This window comes from Nerophis lumbriciformis, linkage group LG30, assembly GCF_033978685.3.
Source record: "Nerophis lumbriciformis linkage group LG30, RoL_Nlum_v2.1, whole genome shotgun sequence".
Classification (NCBI taxonomy): Eukaryota; Metazoa; Chordata; class Actinopteri; order Syngnathiformes; family Syngnathidae; genus Nerophis; species Nerophis lumbriciformis.
The window spans coordinates 8,530,735-8,549,651 of record NC_084577.2 but is presented as its reverse complement, the minus strand read 5'-3'; the positions used below and the strand labels follow the sequence as shown (position 1 = coordinate 8,549,651).

Here is an 18,917-nt window from a genome sequence, read left to right as displayed (position 1 = left end):
TAGCCTGACTTTCTGGTGGTTCTGGGTTTTGCTATTGTGCAATGTTGCACTGAACTTAGACCATGCACATTTACAGAGCATTTTTACCTGTGTTCTGCATTTATTGACAAAGTTGTAAATACAGTCTGCCTTTGACCTCAAAAAATGCTGTATTCAGCACTTTCTCCTCTTTATATTGACTGTTTCTCAACCTGCAATGTACAGTACATCACACAGCATAAGTCAATTCTCTTGGTAACGTCTCCCATCTTTATGCAAGGTGGGGAAAATTCAAATGTTTTTCCCGCGTTTTTTTTTTTTTTTAATATCGTATTGTATAAAGTGATGTTGTGTGATACAAATTGAGAAAGGGTAAGTTTGATTTCTTTACATTTTGCCTTACTATACTTAATACTATACACCTATTATAAAAAGGAAGTTGGTTAATTCCAACAAGATAAAGCACATTTAGAGTAATGCCAATTTGGTAGTTTTAAGTACTAAAATGTGTTAATATGGAGGAAATGAGCTGTGCTGCCTAGTATAACCTCACTAATCTTATTTGTTCAGTGTGGTTGACTCTTGAGCTGGTGTGGGAAAATCTTGCTAGAAGACCTGAGGACCCACACAGTCCCACGTTAAATTACTTTGTGTGCCAATCCAACCTAACAGGTTTTAGAGGCTGCTTTTGTACGGATAAATATCATACGTATTCTTGATAAGGGTATAGCTCCTTGCGCTTCTCAATCATGAATAGACTGATGACAACTGATGAGACATTACCTTTGTTAAAGGTGAGTAAGATCAGAATCTATGCTCATTTGTCAACAGTCAAGTTTTAAACTTAACATCCTTGAGAAGATATTTGTTTTGAACCATATTAATGAGCTCTTAACCCACAATACAGTACATTTTTGCCCGTAGGCGTCATTTTCCTCTGACACTGTCAACAGAACGAAGAAAATATCCAGTCTGTGGCGCTCCGTTGTCGACATGATCACTCACATGTCACTCTGCAAATTCGGTAAGTATTTGTTCATTTGTTTCAAGCTTCACACAGATAGATTTATTACAGTATATATGAAAATGCATGTATTCAAATTGTGTACAATTGTATTTATATTATATTTTTAAGTAAATTTGTTTTTATTTTTACAATGATTTAATTTGACTTGTTTTGTTCAAATGATTAGGTATGTCTTATTTATTTTAATAAAGTAATTTCTAATTGAATTCATTTGTTTTGGTATAATGTATGTATTCAGGTGATTGGTAAAGTCTGAACACACAAACATGCATGCATTATTAATAAGAAAGTCTATGTTTATATTTTGTAACTTTAGACAGAAAATACTACCATAATTCAAGATTTTGTACAGGTGTAAGTGTGGTTGTTCATACAATATATGTGTCCTTTGATTGGCTTGTTACCTTAATGACAAGCGATACAAAGAAAATGGATTGGCCGTTACTTTACAGTTTTATAAACTTACATGCACATTTTGTCTCTCTCCCTTGTCTCATCAGTTCCTTTGGTTGTTGTGGGAGTAGTAGTGTTTGCAGTGAGTGGGATCACTGGAGACCCTCTGTTTGACTGTCTCCAAGACACAGATTACAGTGAGCTTCTGAATATAGTGGACAAAGGTCTTCCTGCCACAAAGACGCCTCAACATGTCGCAATTATTGGAGGAGGCATCGCTGGACTAACCGCAGCCAAGTTTTTGGAAGATGTCGGACACAAGGTAAATATGGTATTTTTCGAGCTATAGAGCGTAAAGAACAAAAATATATATTTGTACATACAAAAATATATTTGTACATATATTAGCCGCACCAAACTTTAAGCCGCAGATACATACTGGTACGAAATATTTTGTATATGTTTATTTACATATCTTATTTGCTTCCAAACGGTGCCTTTCACACGACAGTAAAACAGATGATCAAACAAAACAGTAGTCATCATGGACCTGATACCTGCGGAAGCAAGCTCTCCAACCATCTAAACAGACTATTGATTTCACTGGTGTCAATCCTATACTGTACTGATAATACCCTTGGCATTGATACTATTAATAAATTGACCAATGCGCCCACGACTAGTAGAGCATCAAACAAATCTTTTTGTTGCCAAACCCACATGTTGGTGAATTAACGAAACTGAAACAATGCAAAAAGAATGCCATTGTTAGTTAATAGTAACAAAAAATGCATTTGGAAACATGTTAGCATATTCGCTAATGCTAACGACGCTACCTTGGTTACACTATGATAGTATGTACAAATATGCATGAGAACATTCCTACAGCATACTTGCCAACCTTGAGACCTCCGATTTCGGGAGGTGGGGGCGTGGTCGGGGGTGGGGAGGGGCGTGGTTGGGGGGCGTGGTTAAGAGGGGAGGAGTATATTGACAGCTAAAATTCACCAAGTCAAGTATTTCATACATATATATATATATATATATATATATATATATATATATATATATATATATATATATATATATATATATATATATCTACATCCTGAAAATATGCAAACAAAACTGTGTTTAGATAATTGATACTTCAAACTTGCATAAATAAATATTAAGGAATATAACATAACTTGGCTTCTGAGAGTTTCAAAATGTAATGAATAAAATGCTAAAGTTGTTGATAAACAAGCAATTATTTTAATAATTAAATATGGTCATTTTAAATGAATTATCATGATAATTTAAAATCAATTATTTCAAATATGTTTATTTGAATGTATAATTCTATGGCTGGATGTAATAAGAAGTCAGGAAAAAATACAAATAAAAATACAATAAATTTTGATGTTTTTAGCAAAATATAGTAAAAAAAAATTATTTTTTTTTAATTAATAAATATATTTATTTTTAGGTAAGGTAAACATAATAATACAATTTATCTCTAGTCTGGATGATTTAGTTCTTGTCACCCTGTTGTCCTCCCGTCATGAAAAAAGGCTGTCCTCACTCAGGTCCGCATGGAGCTGGAGGGGGCGTGGCTTCCAGCTCCGGCTGAAAATCGGGAGATTTTCGGGAGAATATTTGTCCCGGGAGGTTTTCGGGAGAGGCGCTGAATTTCGGGAGCCTCCCGGAAAATTCGGGAGGGTTGGCAAGTATATCCTAAAGACATCTCACATGGGATGGTTTAATAAATATGAATTGTTTTAGTTGTAAACTTACAAACATTGCTAGATAAATTAAGAATCCTTTCAAGTGGAAACGCTGTGGACGGTTATCCTTTCAACCTGCAGCACCTTCAGTGAGCCAACTCGTACAAAAGATGGCGCCATACCACAAACAATAACACACCTTTTCAGTGTATGAAAACCACTTCTTGAATACAAAACATTACTGCCATTATTAAAGAAAAATAAGAAAAATAGTTGGACCGTTTTATGAGCTGCAGGGTTCAAAGCGTTGTAGAAAAGTATCAGTTTATAGTCCGGAAAATACAGTCGTTACTTTCCTCATTATTGTCAACAAGCGGCTGTACATGACTGAAATTGTGTCCCGATGCACCAAGGTAACCATAATAGAAGCCAGCCACCGCATCGGAGGTCGTATAGAGACCTTCAGGAACACAAGAGAAGGCTGGTATGCAGAGGTGGGGGCCATGCGAATCCCCAGCTTTCACAAGTGAGTGTGCTGCTTTTTGTTAATATTTTAAATGTATTTTGTTGCCAGCTATGAATGTTATGTATCATTTCAAATCAAACGTTCAATTTACAATCCAATTCCAAGTTTTAAACAAGCATCACTATTTAAAAAAATAATTTTGCACAAAACAATGAAAAGTAGGTACTGTATGATGCGGTGCTGCAGCACTCCCTGAATGATGGTGCGTGATCATGGACATCACTATGCAAGGGTTGTCCAAACTGCTTCCACTCAGGGACACATTCAAATGAATTGAAGGATGCATCCCCATTGACCATTAAAGATACTAAAACCAATCTAATATAGGTCAATACTTGCTAAGCTATCTGAAAATAATGTCTATGTCAGCATTCATTAGCTTTGTATTATAGACGACAAAGCAAATTAATATCTAATAACACATCTCTCCTCTCTGAGCTGCCACCTTAACGTGGTAGAGGAGTTTGCGTGTCCCAATGATCCTAGGAGCTATGTTGTCCTGGGGCTTGATGCCCCCTGGTAGGGTCTCCCAAGACAAACTGGTCCTAGGTGAGGGATCAGACAAAGAGCAGCTCGAAGACCTCTATGAAGAAAACGACTAAGGAACCCAGATTTCTCTTGCCCGGACGTGGGTCACCGGGGCCCCCCTCTGGAGCCAGGCCCGGAGGTGGGGCACGATGGCGAGCGCCTGGTGGCCGGGCCTGTCCCCATGGGGCCCGGCTGGGCACAGCCCGAAGAGACAACGTGGGTCCCCCCTCCAATGGGCTCACCACCCATAGCAGGGGTCATAGAGGTCGGGTGCGATGTGAGCTGGGCGGCAGCCGAGGGCAGGGCACTTGGCGGTCCGATCCTCGGCTACAGAAGCTAGCTCTTGGGACGTGGAACGTCACCTCGCTGGGGGGGAAGGAGCCTGAGCTAGTGCGCGAGGTGGAGAAGTTCCGACTAGATATAGTCGGACTCACTTCGACGCACAGCAAGGGCTCTGGAACCAGTTCTCTCGAGAGGGGCTGGACTCTTTTCCACTCTGGCGTTGCCGGCAGTGAGAGGCGACGGGCTGGGGTGGCAATTCTTGTTGCCCCCCGGCTCAGAGCCTGTACATTGGAGTTCAACCCGGTGGACGAGAGGGTAGCTTCCCTTCGCCTTCGGGTGGGGGACCGGGTCCTGACTGTGGTTTGCGCTTACGCGCCAAACCGCAGCTCAGAGTACCCACCCTTTTTGGATTCACTCGAGGGAGTACTTGAGAGTGCTCCCCCGGGTGATTCCCTCGTTCTACTGGGGGACTTCAATGCTCATGTTGGCAGCGACAGTGAAACCTGGAGAGGTGTGATTGGGAAGAATGGCTGCCCGGATCTGAACCCGAGCGGTGTTTTGTTATTGGACTTTTGTGCCCGTCACAGATTGTCCATAACGAACACCATGTTCAAACATAAGGGTGTCCATATGTGCACTTGGCACCAGGACACCCTAGGCCGCAGTTCCATGATCGACTTTGTAGTTGTGTCATCGGATTTGCGGCCTCATGTTTTGGACACTCGGGTGAAGAGAGGGGCGGAGCTTTCTACCGATCACCACCTGGTGGTGAGTTGGCTGCGATGGTGGGGGAGGATGCCGGACAGACCTGGCAGGCCCAAACGCATTGTGAGGGTTTGCTGGGAACGTCTGTCAGAGAGAGTTTCAATTCCCACCTCCGGAAGAACTTTGAACATGTCACGAGGGAGGTGCTGGACATTGAGTCCGAATGGACCATGTTCCGCGCCTCTATTGTCGAGGCGGCTGATTGGAGCTGTGGCCGCAAGGTAGTTGGTGCTTGTCGTGGCGGTAATCCTAGAACCCGTTGGTGGACACCGGCGGTGAGGGATGCCGTCAAGCTGAAGAAGGAGTCCTATCGGGTTCTTTTGGCTCATAGGACTCCCGAGGCAGCGGACAGGTACCGACAGGCCAAGCGGTGTGCGGCTTCAGCGGTCGCAGAGGCAAAAACTCGGACATGGGATGAGAATCAGCACCTCCAAGTCCGAGTCCATGGTTCTCGCCCGGAAAAGGGTGGAGTGCCATCTCCGGGTTGGGGAGGAGATCTTGCCCCAAGTGGAGGAGTTCAAGTACCTCGGAGTCTTGTTCACGAGTGAGGGAAGAGTGAATCGTGAGATCGACAGGCGGATCGGTGCGGCGTCTTCAGTAATGCGGACGCTGTATCGGTCCGTTGTGGTGAAGAAGGAGCTGAGCCGGAAGGCAAAGCTCTCAATTTACCGGTCGATCTACGTTCCCATCCTCACCTATGGTCATGAGCTTTGGGTTATGACCGAAAGGACAAGATCACGGGTACAAGCGGCCGAAATTAGTTTCCTCCGCCGGGTAGCGGGGCTCTCCCTTAGAGATAGGGTGAGAAGCTCTGCCATCCGGGAGGAGCTCAAAGTAAAGCCGCTGCTCCTCCACATCGAGAGGAGCCAGATGAGGTGGTTCGGGCATCTGGTCAGGATGCCACCCGAACGCCTCCCTAGGGAGGTGTTTAGGGCACGTCCGACCGGTAGGAGGCCGCGGGGAAGACCCAGGACACGTTGGGAAGACTATGTCTCCCGGCTGGCCTGGGAACGCCTCGGGGTCCCCCGGGAGGAGCTGGATGAAGTGGCTGGGGAGAGGGAAGTCTGGGCTTCCCTGCTTAGACTGCTGCCCCCGCGACCCGACCTCGGATAAGCGGAAGAAGATGGATGGATGGATGGATAACACATCTCAGTAATAACAGATTAACTGTCAAATACTGGTGGCCTCGCATGATGATGCAGCCACACAGACACTGCCTTTCAACTTGCTGCAAAAATAAAGAAGCCTTCTTAAAGGTTCAAAAATTTAGCATGACTTGACCTGATCAAGTCCCTCAGTGATGTCTAGGAAATTTGGAGTGGTTGTCATGTGACAGTATTGTGAATATCCCAACATATGGCTTTCCAAAAATGGCGTGTTATTTTTTTTCCATTAAGGGTTATTTTAAAGCTATTTAACACATAAAAATATCTTGGCTTTTAGCATATACTTGTTTGTTTGAACATTAAATATGTATTCTTGTATATTAGTATTTCCAAAAATGTTAAATAAAGTTTTATTATATCGCCCAAACGTTTGCATAAGGATGGGTGATACTGCAAATTTTGGGATCGATCCAATATAATCATGCTGATACTTTTTCTTGAAATTTGTAAAGCTCATTTTATGATTTTGTAATTTTACTGTTAATTTGTTGTACATGATTATAATCAATATAGATAGAACTTTATTGGCATTGTGCTTAAAAAGTACAACGTAATTACATTTTAGTACAACTCCGTCCAAGAACAGACATGCAGTTACAGGGTGGACAGAACGGGAACACTGATCGGGTCGCCACATGGGCGCCGCCCCGTAAAAAACACAGCACAAACATTTTAAACAGCAAAAATATTGTGACAGGACAGTGGGAGAAGAAGACGGCAGAGAGGCGATGACGTCGTTAGTTGTCAGTGTGTTTATTGGCAGCTCAGTATGTGAGTATGGTGTGTCATTAGCCCAAAGAGATGTAGTGTGACTATGTGTAAGTATTATCTGAGTGTGGTTACCAGAGGCTATTGAGTGTGCGTGTTGCGATCGAGGCGGAAGTCCAAAAGGGGAAAAGCAGGCTCGGACGTCAGAGGGCAGGCGCGAGCGAGGCCTCGTGGTCAGTGGGCAGGCGTGAGGTCGAAGTCCAGGAAGGCAAGAGTGGACCCAATAGGGGTCCAGGAAGACGAGACACACAGCTCGACGACGAGGAAGGACGACGGGAAGCTGGAGGACGACACAACACGAGAGACAGTGAACACGGCGGGAAGGGAACACGGGGAGAGAGAATTTACATGCGAGAAAAGGCTGGAGACGTGTGGGCTTACTGTACTGGGTACGAGAAGCTACGTTCTGGCACTAGATCTCAAGACGCGCTGGCTTATGAAGGCTGGTCACTCATCAAGGGCAGCCGCGCGGAAGAGGGAGAGGAAACGCGCGTGGGCCTGGCCCGCGGTGCTCTCAGCAGAGCGCACAGCAGGATGAGAGTCAGCAGGAGTATGACCCATGGCAAATATTTTTTTAAACAAAACGTATTTGTTCATATTTTAACAATATGTGTATTGTAACAATTTGTACAAAACATACAAAACACAGATACTTGTCAAAATAAACATTGAAGATAATTGTTTAAATATTGACTCCACTAGTGTCAATCCTATACTGTACTGATAATACCCTTGGCATTGATACTATTAATAAATTGATCAATCCGCCCAGTACTAGTAGAGCATCATACATAACGTTTTTTGTCGCAAAACCCTTTAAAATGTTGGAAGAGAACCAAAAAAAGATGATTAAAGGAATATCCACATTTGCCTGTGTGCGCTGCATGCATCAAATACAACCATTAGATGAATATACATCCCAGTTTTTGCAGTATCATGCTGTGTGTTCACAGGATTCTGCTGTCCTTTGCCTCCAAATTACAAATTCCCTTGAACCCCTTTATCCAAGAAGACTTGAACACATACTATCTGGTGAACGGAATACTGCAGAAAACCTACCAGGTGAAAAACAACCCGAGCGTGCTGAACTACACGTTGAATGAAAGAGAAAGGGGGAAGTCAGCGGCCCAACTCTTCAGTGAGACTCTGGACAAGGTTTGTACTTGTCACAGTCAGCGTCTGTCCGTCATTATCCTCTGCAGCTTCTCCTACACAGGCTGTTCAATTGATCAAACATATTTGGCCCTTGTGTGTGAACGTTGTCTGTCTATCTGTGTTGGCTCTGCGATGAGGTGGCTACTTGTCCAGGGTGTACAACCCTTGAGCCTGAGTGCAGCTGGGATAGGCTCCAGCACCAGCAGTACAAAATGTTTGGATGGATGTCTTCAAACCTGGAACCTATCAGTGTTAAAGCTAAAGAGCACTAACACACACGTTAGTGTCAATGTTAGGAATACGGCTATGTTACTAACGCTGTTACTGTTTTCTACTAACGGGTAGTTCATTATTTTGTGTAATGGCCTGCATATTTTTACGACTCGATTCTGACAATTTTCGACACAGCCTATCTGCAGCATTTTGCTGGTCACAAGTATTACTCACCGGAAATACTCCTCTTTCTCGTTTATTGTGGCATTTATTGGTAAAATGGTCAATTGATTATACTTGTATAGTGCACTGCTTTTCTACAAAACCCAAAACCAGTGAAGTTGGCACGTTGTGTAAATCGTAAATAAAAACAGAATACAATGATTTGCAAATCCTTTTCAACCTATATTCAATTGAATAGACTGCAAAGATACATAACGTTCGAACTGGTAAACTTTGTTATTTTTTGCAAATATTAGCTCATTTGGAATTTCATGCCTGCAACCTGTTTAAAAAAAGCTGGCACGAGTGGCAAACAAGACTGAGAAAATTGAGGAATGCTCATCAAACACTTATTTGGAACATCCCACAGGTGAACAGGCTAATTGGGAACAGGTGGGTGCCATGATTGGGTATAAAAGCAGCTTTCACGAAATACTCAGTCATTCACAAACAATGATGGGGCGAGGGTCACCACTTTGTGAAATGCGTGAGCAAATTGTCCAACAGTTTAAGAACAACATTTCTCAACAAGCTATTGCAAAGAATTTAGGGATTTCACCATTTACGGTCCGTAATATCATCAAAAGGTTTAGAGAATCTGGAAAATCACTCACGTAAGCTGCAAGGCCGAAAACTGACATTGAATTCCCGTGACCTTCTATCCCTCAGGCGGTACTGCATTAAAAAGCGACATCAGTGTGTAAAGAATATCACCACATGGGCTCAGGAACATGTCAGAAAACAACTGTCAGTAACTACAGTTTGTCACTACATCTGTTAAGTGCAAGTTAAAACTTTACTATGCAAAGCAAAAGCCATTTATCAACAACACCCAGAAACGCCGGGGGCTTCGATGGGCCCGAGCTCATCTAAGATGGACTAATGCAAAGTGGAAAAGTGTTCTGTGGTCTGACGAGTCCACATTTCAAATTGTTTTTGGAAACTGTGGACGTCGTGTCCTCCGGACCAAAGAGGAAAAGAACCATCCGGACTGTTATAGGCGCACAGTTCAAAAGCCAGCATCTGTGATGGTATGGGGGTGTATTAGTGCCCAAGGCATGGGTAACTTACACATCTGTGAAGGCACCATTAATGGTACATACAGGTCTTGAAGCAACATATGTTACCATCCAAGCAACGTCTTTTTCATGGACGCCCCTGCTTATTTCATCAAGAAAATGCCAAGCCACATTCTGATTGTGTTACAACAGCGTGGCTTTGTAGTAAAAGAGTGTGGGTGTGGCGCATTATGAAGCGTAAATTATGACAACTTAAGCTGTACATCAAGAAAGAATGGGAAAGAATTCCACCTGAAAAGCTTCAAGAATTGGTCTCCTCAGTTCCCAAACGTTTACTGAGTGTTGTTAAAAGGAAAGGCCATGTAACACAGTGGTAAAAATGCCCCTCTGCCCACTTTTTTGCAACGTGTTGCTGCCATTAAATTCTAAGTTAATGATTATTTGCAAAAAAAAATATGTTTCTGAGTTTGAACATTAAATATCTTGTCTTTGCAGTCTATTCAATTGAATATAAGTTGAAAAGGATTTGCAAATCATTGTATTCTGTTTTTATTTACGATTTACACAATGTGTCAACTTCACTGGTTTTGGGGTTTGTGCCTTCAAGGTACTCAAAGCGCGTTGACACTATTACCACATTTTCCTGCTGATGATGTAGTATCAGGGGTACTGGCTTGCTCAAGGGTATGATATATACTGTTTATGGTCAGCTGGTCGGCGGTTCCGAAGACTCTCTGAGTTTCAGAGCAGGAAATCCAATCTCGGGGGACGAAAATATTTTTTTTCACATTCTAAAAAAGACCACTTTTTCCACACTTCCACATTGTATCTAACACAAATGTATTAGTTAAACCTGTGTTAGTGACCACAAAAATAACCCCCACAGAGAAAAGTCATGTTTTAAACACAAGACTGTGTGCTTTCACCTATCCTTTTTACACTTTACACGTATGACTGCAGGAAACTACATCCCAAAAATTGTATTTTTAATTTGCAGATTACTGTCATGATGTATCAACACTGTTAACAATGTGTTTGATGTACAAAACCCAAAACCAGTGAAGTTGGCACGTTGTGTAATTCATAAACAAAAACAGAACACAATGATTTGCAAATCCTTTTCAACTTAAGTCCATCTCAGATGAGCTCGGGCCCAGAGTAGCCAGCGGCGTTGTTGGGTGTTGTTGATGAATGGCTTTCGCTTTGCATAATAGAGTTGTAACTTGCATTTACAGATGTAGCGATGAACTGTAGCTACTGACAGTGGTTTTCTGAAGTGTTCCTGAGCCCATGTGGCGATATCCACACACTGATGTTGGTTTTTGATGCAGTACCGCCTGAGGGATCGAAGGTCACGGGCATTCAATGTTGGTTTTCAGCCTTGCTGCTTACGTGCTGTGATATCTCCAGATTTTTTTAACCTTTTGATGATATTACGGACTGTAGATGGTGAAATCCCTAAATTCTTTGCAATAGCTCGTTGAGAAATGTTGTTCTTAAACAATTTGCTCACGCATTTGTTCACAAAGTGGTGACCCTCGCCCTATCCTTGTTTGTGAATGACTGAGCATTTCATGGAAGCTACTTTTATACCCAATCATGGCACCCACCTGTTTCCAATTAGCCTGCTCACCTGTGGGATGTTCAAAATAAGTGTTTGATGAGCATTCCTCAACTTTCTCAGTCTTTTTTGCCACTTGTGCCGGCTGTTTTGAAACAGGTTGCAGGCATCAAAATCCGAATGAGCTAATATTTTCAAAAAATAAAGTTTGCCAGTTCGAATGTTAAGTATCTTGTCTTTGCAGTCTATTCAATTGAATATAAGTTGAAAAGGATTTGCAAATCATTGTATTCTGTCTTCTGGGTTTTGTAATTTTGCACGCTACTTTTAATGTGGTTGTCAACAAGACAGCGTCAGAAAAACAGAAAGTTCAATGCAGGAAATAACGTTTTACTAATAAAAGCAAAAACTAGCACCACACTAAAATTAACTTTATATTAAATAGGAAGAAGCAACATCACAAAGCAAACAACATTTGGGCTAGGTGCACACACACACACACACACACACACACACACATACACACACACACACACATACACACACACACATATAGTCACTACTACTACTGCCAAGAGGGAATAATGAACAACAAATCAAAGTGGCAAGCTTGCAATCCTAAAATTCGTGGACAACGATAAAAGACAGCTATTAAAGCACATACAATCTCTTTATTAACTAACGCTTACATAATCCTGCCGCTGCTAAGCTAACAAACACAGATGAGACTTTTAAAGGCACACACGCACACACACTCTGCTCTCATGAAATGTCTCTACTATGCCTATGCCAGATATTTGACTTGTTTTTTTTTAAGTAACGCAATAATTACTTTCCCCAGGTAATGAAATACATTATTAAAAAAGTAATCCCGCTAGTCAATTAAACACTTTTTTGGTCAAGTAACGAGTAACTATGATTAATTACTTTTTAAAAGTAATTTTTGTAACACGAGGGGACAACATATACTTATCTAGGGTCACAGAGAAGTCACACATTTTGCAAGAACAAGGGGATGGGTCAAATGCAGAGGACAAATTTCGCCACACCTTGTGTGTGTGTGACAATCATTAGATAATAATAAGATGACGGAGGGTCCACAACACTATCCTAGAGAGTCTGATCTAATAGGGAATCATAGTGTGGTTTGTCAACCGAACTGTACAATTGAACAACAAATTCACAAACATGCACAAAACAATCCATCCATTTTCTACCGCTTGTCCCTCTCGGGGTCACGGGGGTGCTGGAGCCTATCCCAGCTGCACTCGGGCGGATAACCGGGTACACCCTGGACAAGTCGCCACCTCACCACAGGGCCAACACAGATAGACAGACAACATTCACACTCACATTCACACACTAGGGCCAATTTAGTGTTGCCAATCAACCTATCCCCAGGTGCATGTCTTTGGAGGTGGGAGGAAGCCGGAGTACCCGGAGGGAACCCACGCAGTCACGGGGAGAACATGCAAACTCCACACAGAACCATCTCAAATCATCATTTGTTTCAGCTTCTATAAATCTGTTGAAAAATACACAAAAATATATATAATGCAATAGAGCAATGTGCAATGAACATAAGCGCTTAAGTACTTGGCACTAGAAATTGTCCAATGTCTCCGTAGATCTCTTTTTTTAAATGCAATGTATTGTATTTTCTGTTTTCAGTCCAGGTGATTGTATCATCTCCACTCTAGGAAGCAATAATGTAACACAATGCCCAAGACACATTTTCCTAAAAGTACAATGAAGTTTACTCTGAACCTAAATGCAACCAGCGACCACTTATGTTGCATCTCTTAATAGTTCTTGTCCGGTCCTCTGTATATCGGCCACTAATACCAAAGATAGAAGAAGTCCCAGTTGCTGTTATTTGTTTACTTTTTTGCTACGGGTGAATTGTTTTCTTGTCATCAATTTCTTTCTTCTATAACATTTAAATGTAATAATTTGTTAATAACAGCAACGAGCAGCTCTCTTCTTTCCCCGTCACAAAAAAATAATTGCCATTATTAACATCCAATCCCTTGTGTTTACAAATCCAACGCCGCCCGTCGTATCCAGCGTCAACATTTGAGTACGGCATCCAACTAATGGCTCCTAACCTGCATATAGTGGCCACTTGTTTATTGTGGTCACTTTTGCTATTGCCTTTGAGTGGTCGCAATTGACAGGTACATCAACTGTATTTGGTTTGCAAGAATCTATGCTATTTTCACATTTTCCAATTGAGTCACACCTTTCCAAACCCAAGACATTCAGCTCACTCACAACATTCAGGCTATGTATTTTTGACATTGAACACATTTTCCGGCACAAAAATTCCCAAAGAAATTATAGATTTTCTTTCTTCAAATGTCTTAACTTATTCAAACCATTTCAACATGAAACCAATTTCTAGATGCAAATGTTCCCAATTCCCAATTCCACGTAACACTAACTCCATTAGGTCTTGGGAAGTTTTACTGCCTCCACAATTATCAACCGATGCCAATCATCCCAACACCAATCAGATCAACAGCAAAAATATTTTCCTTGTAATTCTAAATTTTTTGTACAGTTTTTCAGAATCCGTTCAGCTTCAGCACCTCTCATTTCACACACAATTTCTATTCAATCTTCTTCTTTGGTTTCAAAAAATGTTTTATTAATGTGTTGTTTCTGTTTTGTAACTGTATTGCAATCCTTGCACAGGTGAGGGATGACCTTCAGACGAGCAACTGCACTGCTGTATTGGACAAATATGATTCCTACTCTGTCATAGTAAGAAATATCCATGTCAACAAAGTTTTAATTCAACTACGCAAAGAATAAAGTTGAAATATACTAATTATTTTTTGATGAACGTACTGTCGTATCAATAGCAATACTTGGTAAAAGAGGGCAATCTAAGTCGTGGCGCCTTGCAAATGATTGGAGATATCCTGAATGAGGACAGCCTATACTACACATCCATTGTTGAGTCGCTCTACATGCAGATGGACATCAGTGACAACACAGAGTAAGAAATGTTTTTTTTTATATTTTTGTGGGTGAGTTAAGGGTTGGCATGTTCTGTATTTTTAAACCTGTATGTTTTTTAAGGATCTCTGGAGCGTATCCCTCCTGATAACAGAATTTTTGCAAAGCAGGCACACTATTTCATGAGTTTTATGAATATTATATGCATTTAAAGTTTTTATAAGCCTTACACACAGCTTTCACACTCACATATAAACACCTTCATTGCTCTTAAAACACTTCATACACTTTACAACCGACCGTATTTTCCGGACTATAGATCGCACCAGTATAAAAGTCGCACCCACTAAATTTTAAATAAAAAATATGTTTCCATTTATTAGCTGCAACAGACTATAAGCCGCATAAAGACAAGTTGTGAAATGAGTTATTTACACAGAAAGATTGTGTAAATGTTTATTTACATACCGGTACCTTAATTGTGTCCAAACATACTCTGTACCACGGCAGTAAAACGGCTGATCAAACAGAACAGAAGTCATCGTCATGGACTCAATAGCAGCGGAATCTAGTTTTCCAATCAGCTAAACACACTCAATAACTCTACGATGACGTTTTGGTGAATTTACTGAGGAATTTGTGAAACTGAAACAATGCAAAAACAATGTTATTGTAAGTTAATAATACTAACACAGAAACTTGTAAAAGTGTTAGCATATTAGCTGATGCTAACAACGCTGACTTGATTACATTATGATAGCATGTATAAATATGCATGAAAACACTACTATCAAACATGTGAGAGTTTAGTACTGGTAGATATTAATTGTTTTAGTTACATTGTAAAACTTACAAACTTTGCCTAGAGTGATAAATTAAGAGACCATACGAGTATAATCACTATTGATGACTGGCAGACGGAACGGCACTTGTACTTCCGGTTCAAGGCTTTACACAGAAGGAAATACTATTTCCGCTTCACCGGCAGTGAGCAAACTTGTCCAAAAGATTGCGGCATAGCACAAACAATAACACACCTTTTGAGCATACTTGCCAACCCTCCCAGATTTTCCGGGAGACTCCAGAAATTCAGCGCCTCTCCCGAAAACCTCCCGGGGCAAATATTCTCCCGAAAATCTCCCGAAATTCAGGCAGAGCTGGAGGCCACGACCCCTCCTGCTCCATGCGGACCTGAGTGACGTGTCGACAGCCTGTTTTCACATCCACTTTCCCACAATATAAACAGCGTACCTGCCCGATCACAATATAACTGTAGAATGATCGAGGGCGAGTTCTTGGTTTATTATGTGGGTTTATTGTTAGGCAGTTTCATTAACGTCCTCCCAGCCTGGCAACAACACACAACAACAGCAGTCACGTTTTTGTCTACCGTAAAGCAGTTTGTCTGCCGTAAACAGCAATGTTGTGACACTCTTAAACAGGACAATACTGCCATCTACTGTACATGCATATGTGACAATAACATCTACGGTTTTTAGAGAGTGCATAACTGCGCACACAACACGGAGACGAAGCAGAATACATCATCAGAGAGGGTGTTCAGCATGGTTAGAAAAATAGTGACAGAGAATAGAACAAGGATGGACAATTCAACCCTTAACTCAACAATGAGTAGATGAGTATTATGTGTGTGTATATGTGTAAATAAATGAACACTGAAATTCAAGTATTTCTCTTATTTATATATATATATATATATATATATATATATATATATATATATATATATATATATATATATATATATATATATATATATATATATATATATATATATATATATACATATATATATATATATATGTGTGTGTATATATATATATATATATATATATATATATGTGTGTATATATATATATATATATATATATATATATATATATATATATATATAATAAAATAAATATATATATATATATATATATATATGTGTGTATATATATATATATATATATATATATATATATATAATAAAATAAATATATATAGCTAGAATTCACTGAAAGTCAAGTATTTCTTATATGTATATATATATATGAAATACTTGACTTGGTGAATTCTAGCTGTAAATATACTCCTCCCCTCTTAACCACGCCTCCACCCCCGACCACCCCCCACCCCCCCCTACCGAAATCGGAGGTCTCAAGGTTGGCAAGTATGCTTTTGAGTGTCTCTGTGGGTGTTTTATGAAAACTATTTGTTGAATACAAAACATTATGGCCGTTAGCAAAGACAAATCCATAAATTTTCCGCACCATTTTGTAAGTCGCAGGGTCCAAAGCGTTGGAAAAAAGTAATGGCTTATAGTCCGGAAAATACAGTACATAATTTAAACATGAAACCATGCTCAGTGGCCTTGTGGTTAGAGTGTCCGCCCTGATATCGGTATGTCGTGGGTTCAAACCCCGGCCAAGTCATACCAAAGACTATAAAAATGGGACTCATTACCTTCCTGCTTGGCACTCAGCGTTAAGGGTTGGAATTGGGGGTTAAACCACCAAAATGATTCCCGAGCATGGCCACCGCTGCTGCTCACTGCTCCCCTCATCTCACAGGGGGTGAAAATGGGGATGGGTCAAATGCAGAGGGTAATTTCACCACACCTTGTGTGTGTGTGTGGGACTATCAGTGGTACTCTAACTTTAACTTTTAACTTAACAGATCTAAATGTAAAGGTTATCCTCTGGATGCTTCTACAGGTACTTTGAAGTGACAGGTGGCTTTGACAAGATCACCACGGCTTTCTACAAGATGTTAAACGCCACCACTCTACTCAACTCCAAAGTCAAACTCATCAACCAAACGGGAGGCAAGAATGTAACAATCACATACCAGGACCGCCATAATCCAGGATCCCTGACCAACCTGACGGTGGACTACGCCATGGTTACAGCCACAGCCAAGGCGACCCGTTTCATTGACTTTCAGCCTCCTCTTTCCAGGGACAAGATGGAAGCCCTACGCTTGGTTCACTACATCAGCACCACCAAAGTGATACTCAGCTTCAGGAAACGCTTTTGGGAGCAAGAAGGCATCAGGGGAGGCAAGAGCATAACAGACAGAATCTCTCGCTTTATTTATTACCCCAGCCACAGTTTCTCTGGAACAGATGCAGGTGCCCTACTGGCCTCTTACACGTGCTCTGATGACTCCACCCTCTTCCAAGGTATGAGCGAGGACGATCTGATGGCTGTCGTACTGGACGACTTGGTGAAGATCCACGGAGAGGACATCAGGCCTCTATTCACAGGAGGACTGGTCAAAAAGTGGGGATTAGATCCCTACAGCTTTGGAGCCTTTGCCCTTTTCACGCCTTACCAGGGCATCTATGCAAGTCAAATGTTTGAAAGTGAGGGACGTGTGCACTTTGCAGGGGAACACACTGCCTTACCTCATGGTTGGATAGAAACATCAATGAAATCTGCCCTGAGAGCCGCAAAAAATATCAATGACCTCACCATTTAATCAAGAATATAATATTTTATTTTAACACACATTATATAATCCATCCATCCATTTTCTACCGCTTTTTCCCTTTGGGATCGCGGGGGCGCTGGAGCCTATCTCAGCTACAATCGGGCGGAAGGCAGGGTACACCCTGGACAAGTCGCCACCTCATCGCAGGGCCCACAATATATAATGTATTTGTTATTTGTTTGTATTTGTATAAATATCTTTATTCATGCTGGTACATATTGTAGCGGATTTGAGCTTATAAAGTAGTGATTATCTCACAAAACCGGGTAAAGCATTACTGTGTGTACATAATTCCTCCGGGCTGTTTGCGGCCTGCACTCCGTTATTATGACATGAGTACTAAGTTTTATTGGTGTGAACTTAACGGCCAGACTCAAACCACAATGGGGAAATTATGTGGTTATGTGGAATACAAAAAACCCAACAAATAGGATAAAACTCACATGAAAATAAGGGAAACACAAAAAAACCACAAAGGACATAAAAGACATTAACCGAGCTATACATTGTACACATACGATTGCTAAACATAACAAAAATACCATTTCAACACCCACGTACTGTGACTGCGGTGGCTTCTGCAGGGCTCCACACCATCGTATGCTGGAGACAGGAACAGACACATCAAAGCAACTAAGAGGTCCTAGGCTGCCCACTGGCTCTCGGCCAATTTCCAGTCCGCGCGGATGACCGAGAATCAGTTTCGGTAAACCGAAGTGTACGATACATGCTCACTCAGTCAGGGCTCGGTGAAGCTCGTGCTTCCCGACGTTCAACGCTAGCTTCCTCCGCATCTCCTCTGGTCTCTCCACGCAGACTCCTGTTTGGCAGAGAGCCAGCAGCTGGTCTCTGGTACGAACTTGGCCATGGCCAAAAGGTTCCTCCCAGTTGTATCCAAAAGTTCACAAAAAAGAACCGCAGAAGTCACCAAAGTGCCACCCCTTGTTGCGCAGTCCCCGAATGGGCCCGAACCAAAAGGCAAAAACATGAAAACAAGATAGAAACATCAAGGACACAAAAGGAGGATACACAAGAGCACAGAGCTCCTGCAGCCAGCAGCCGCAACAGTGACGCCATCTTGGGGGGAAAAAATGAAGTAACTACTACAACTTTTCACCTTTCGATTCGAAACCAACATTGGT

At 41.4% G+C, this 18,917-nt stretch overlaps 1 protein-coding gene across 1 annotated transcript; it reads left to right on the top strand.

The window, feature by feature from the left end:
• Positions 1-972: 972 nt before the first annotated feature.
• Positions 973-17,916, top strand: il4i1 (interleukin 4 induced 1). Its single transcript, XM_061925944.2, has 7 exons — positions 973-1,003; positions 1,507-1,721; positions 3,522-3,634; positions 8,097-8,298; positions 14,011-14,079; positions 14,181-14,317; positions 16,998-17,916. Exons 1-7 carry the CDS (start codon positions 973-975, stop codon positions 17,761-17,763), a joined length of 1,533 nt encoding a protein of 510 aa, XP_061781928.1. The 3' UTR covers positions 17,764-17,916.
• The last annotated feature ends 1,001 nt before the right edge of the window (positions 17,917-18,917 follow it).

Coding starts and splice junctions, on each gene's coding strand:
- il4i1 (XM_061925944.2), top strand. CDS start 973: ATGATCACTCACATGTCACTCTGCAAATTCG. Junction 1,722..3,521: donor TGGAAGATGTCGGACACAAG/GTAAATATGGTA, acceptor CGATGCACCAAG/GTAACCATAATAGAAGCCAG. Junction 3,635..8,096: donor CGAATCCCCAGCTTTCACAA/GTGAGTGTGCTG, acceptor GTGTGTTCACAG/GATTCTGCTGTCCTTTGCCT.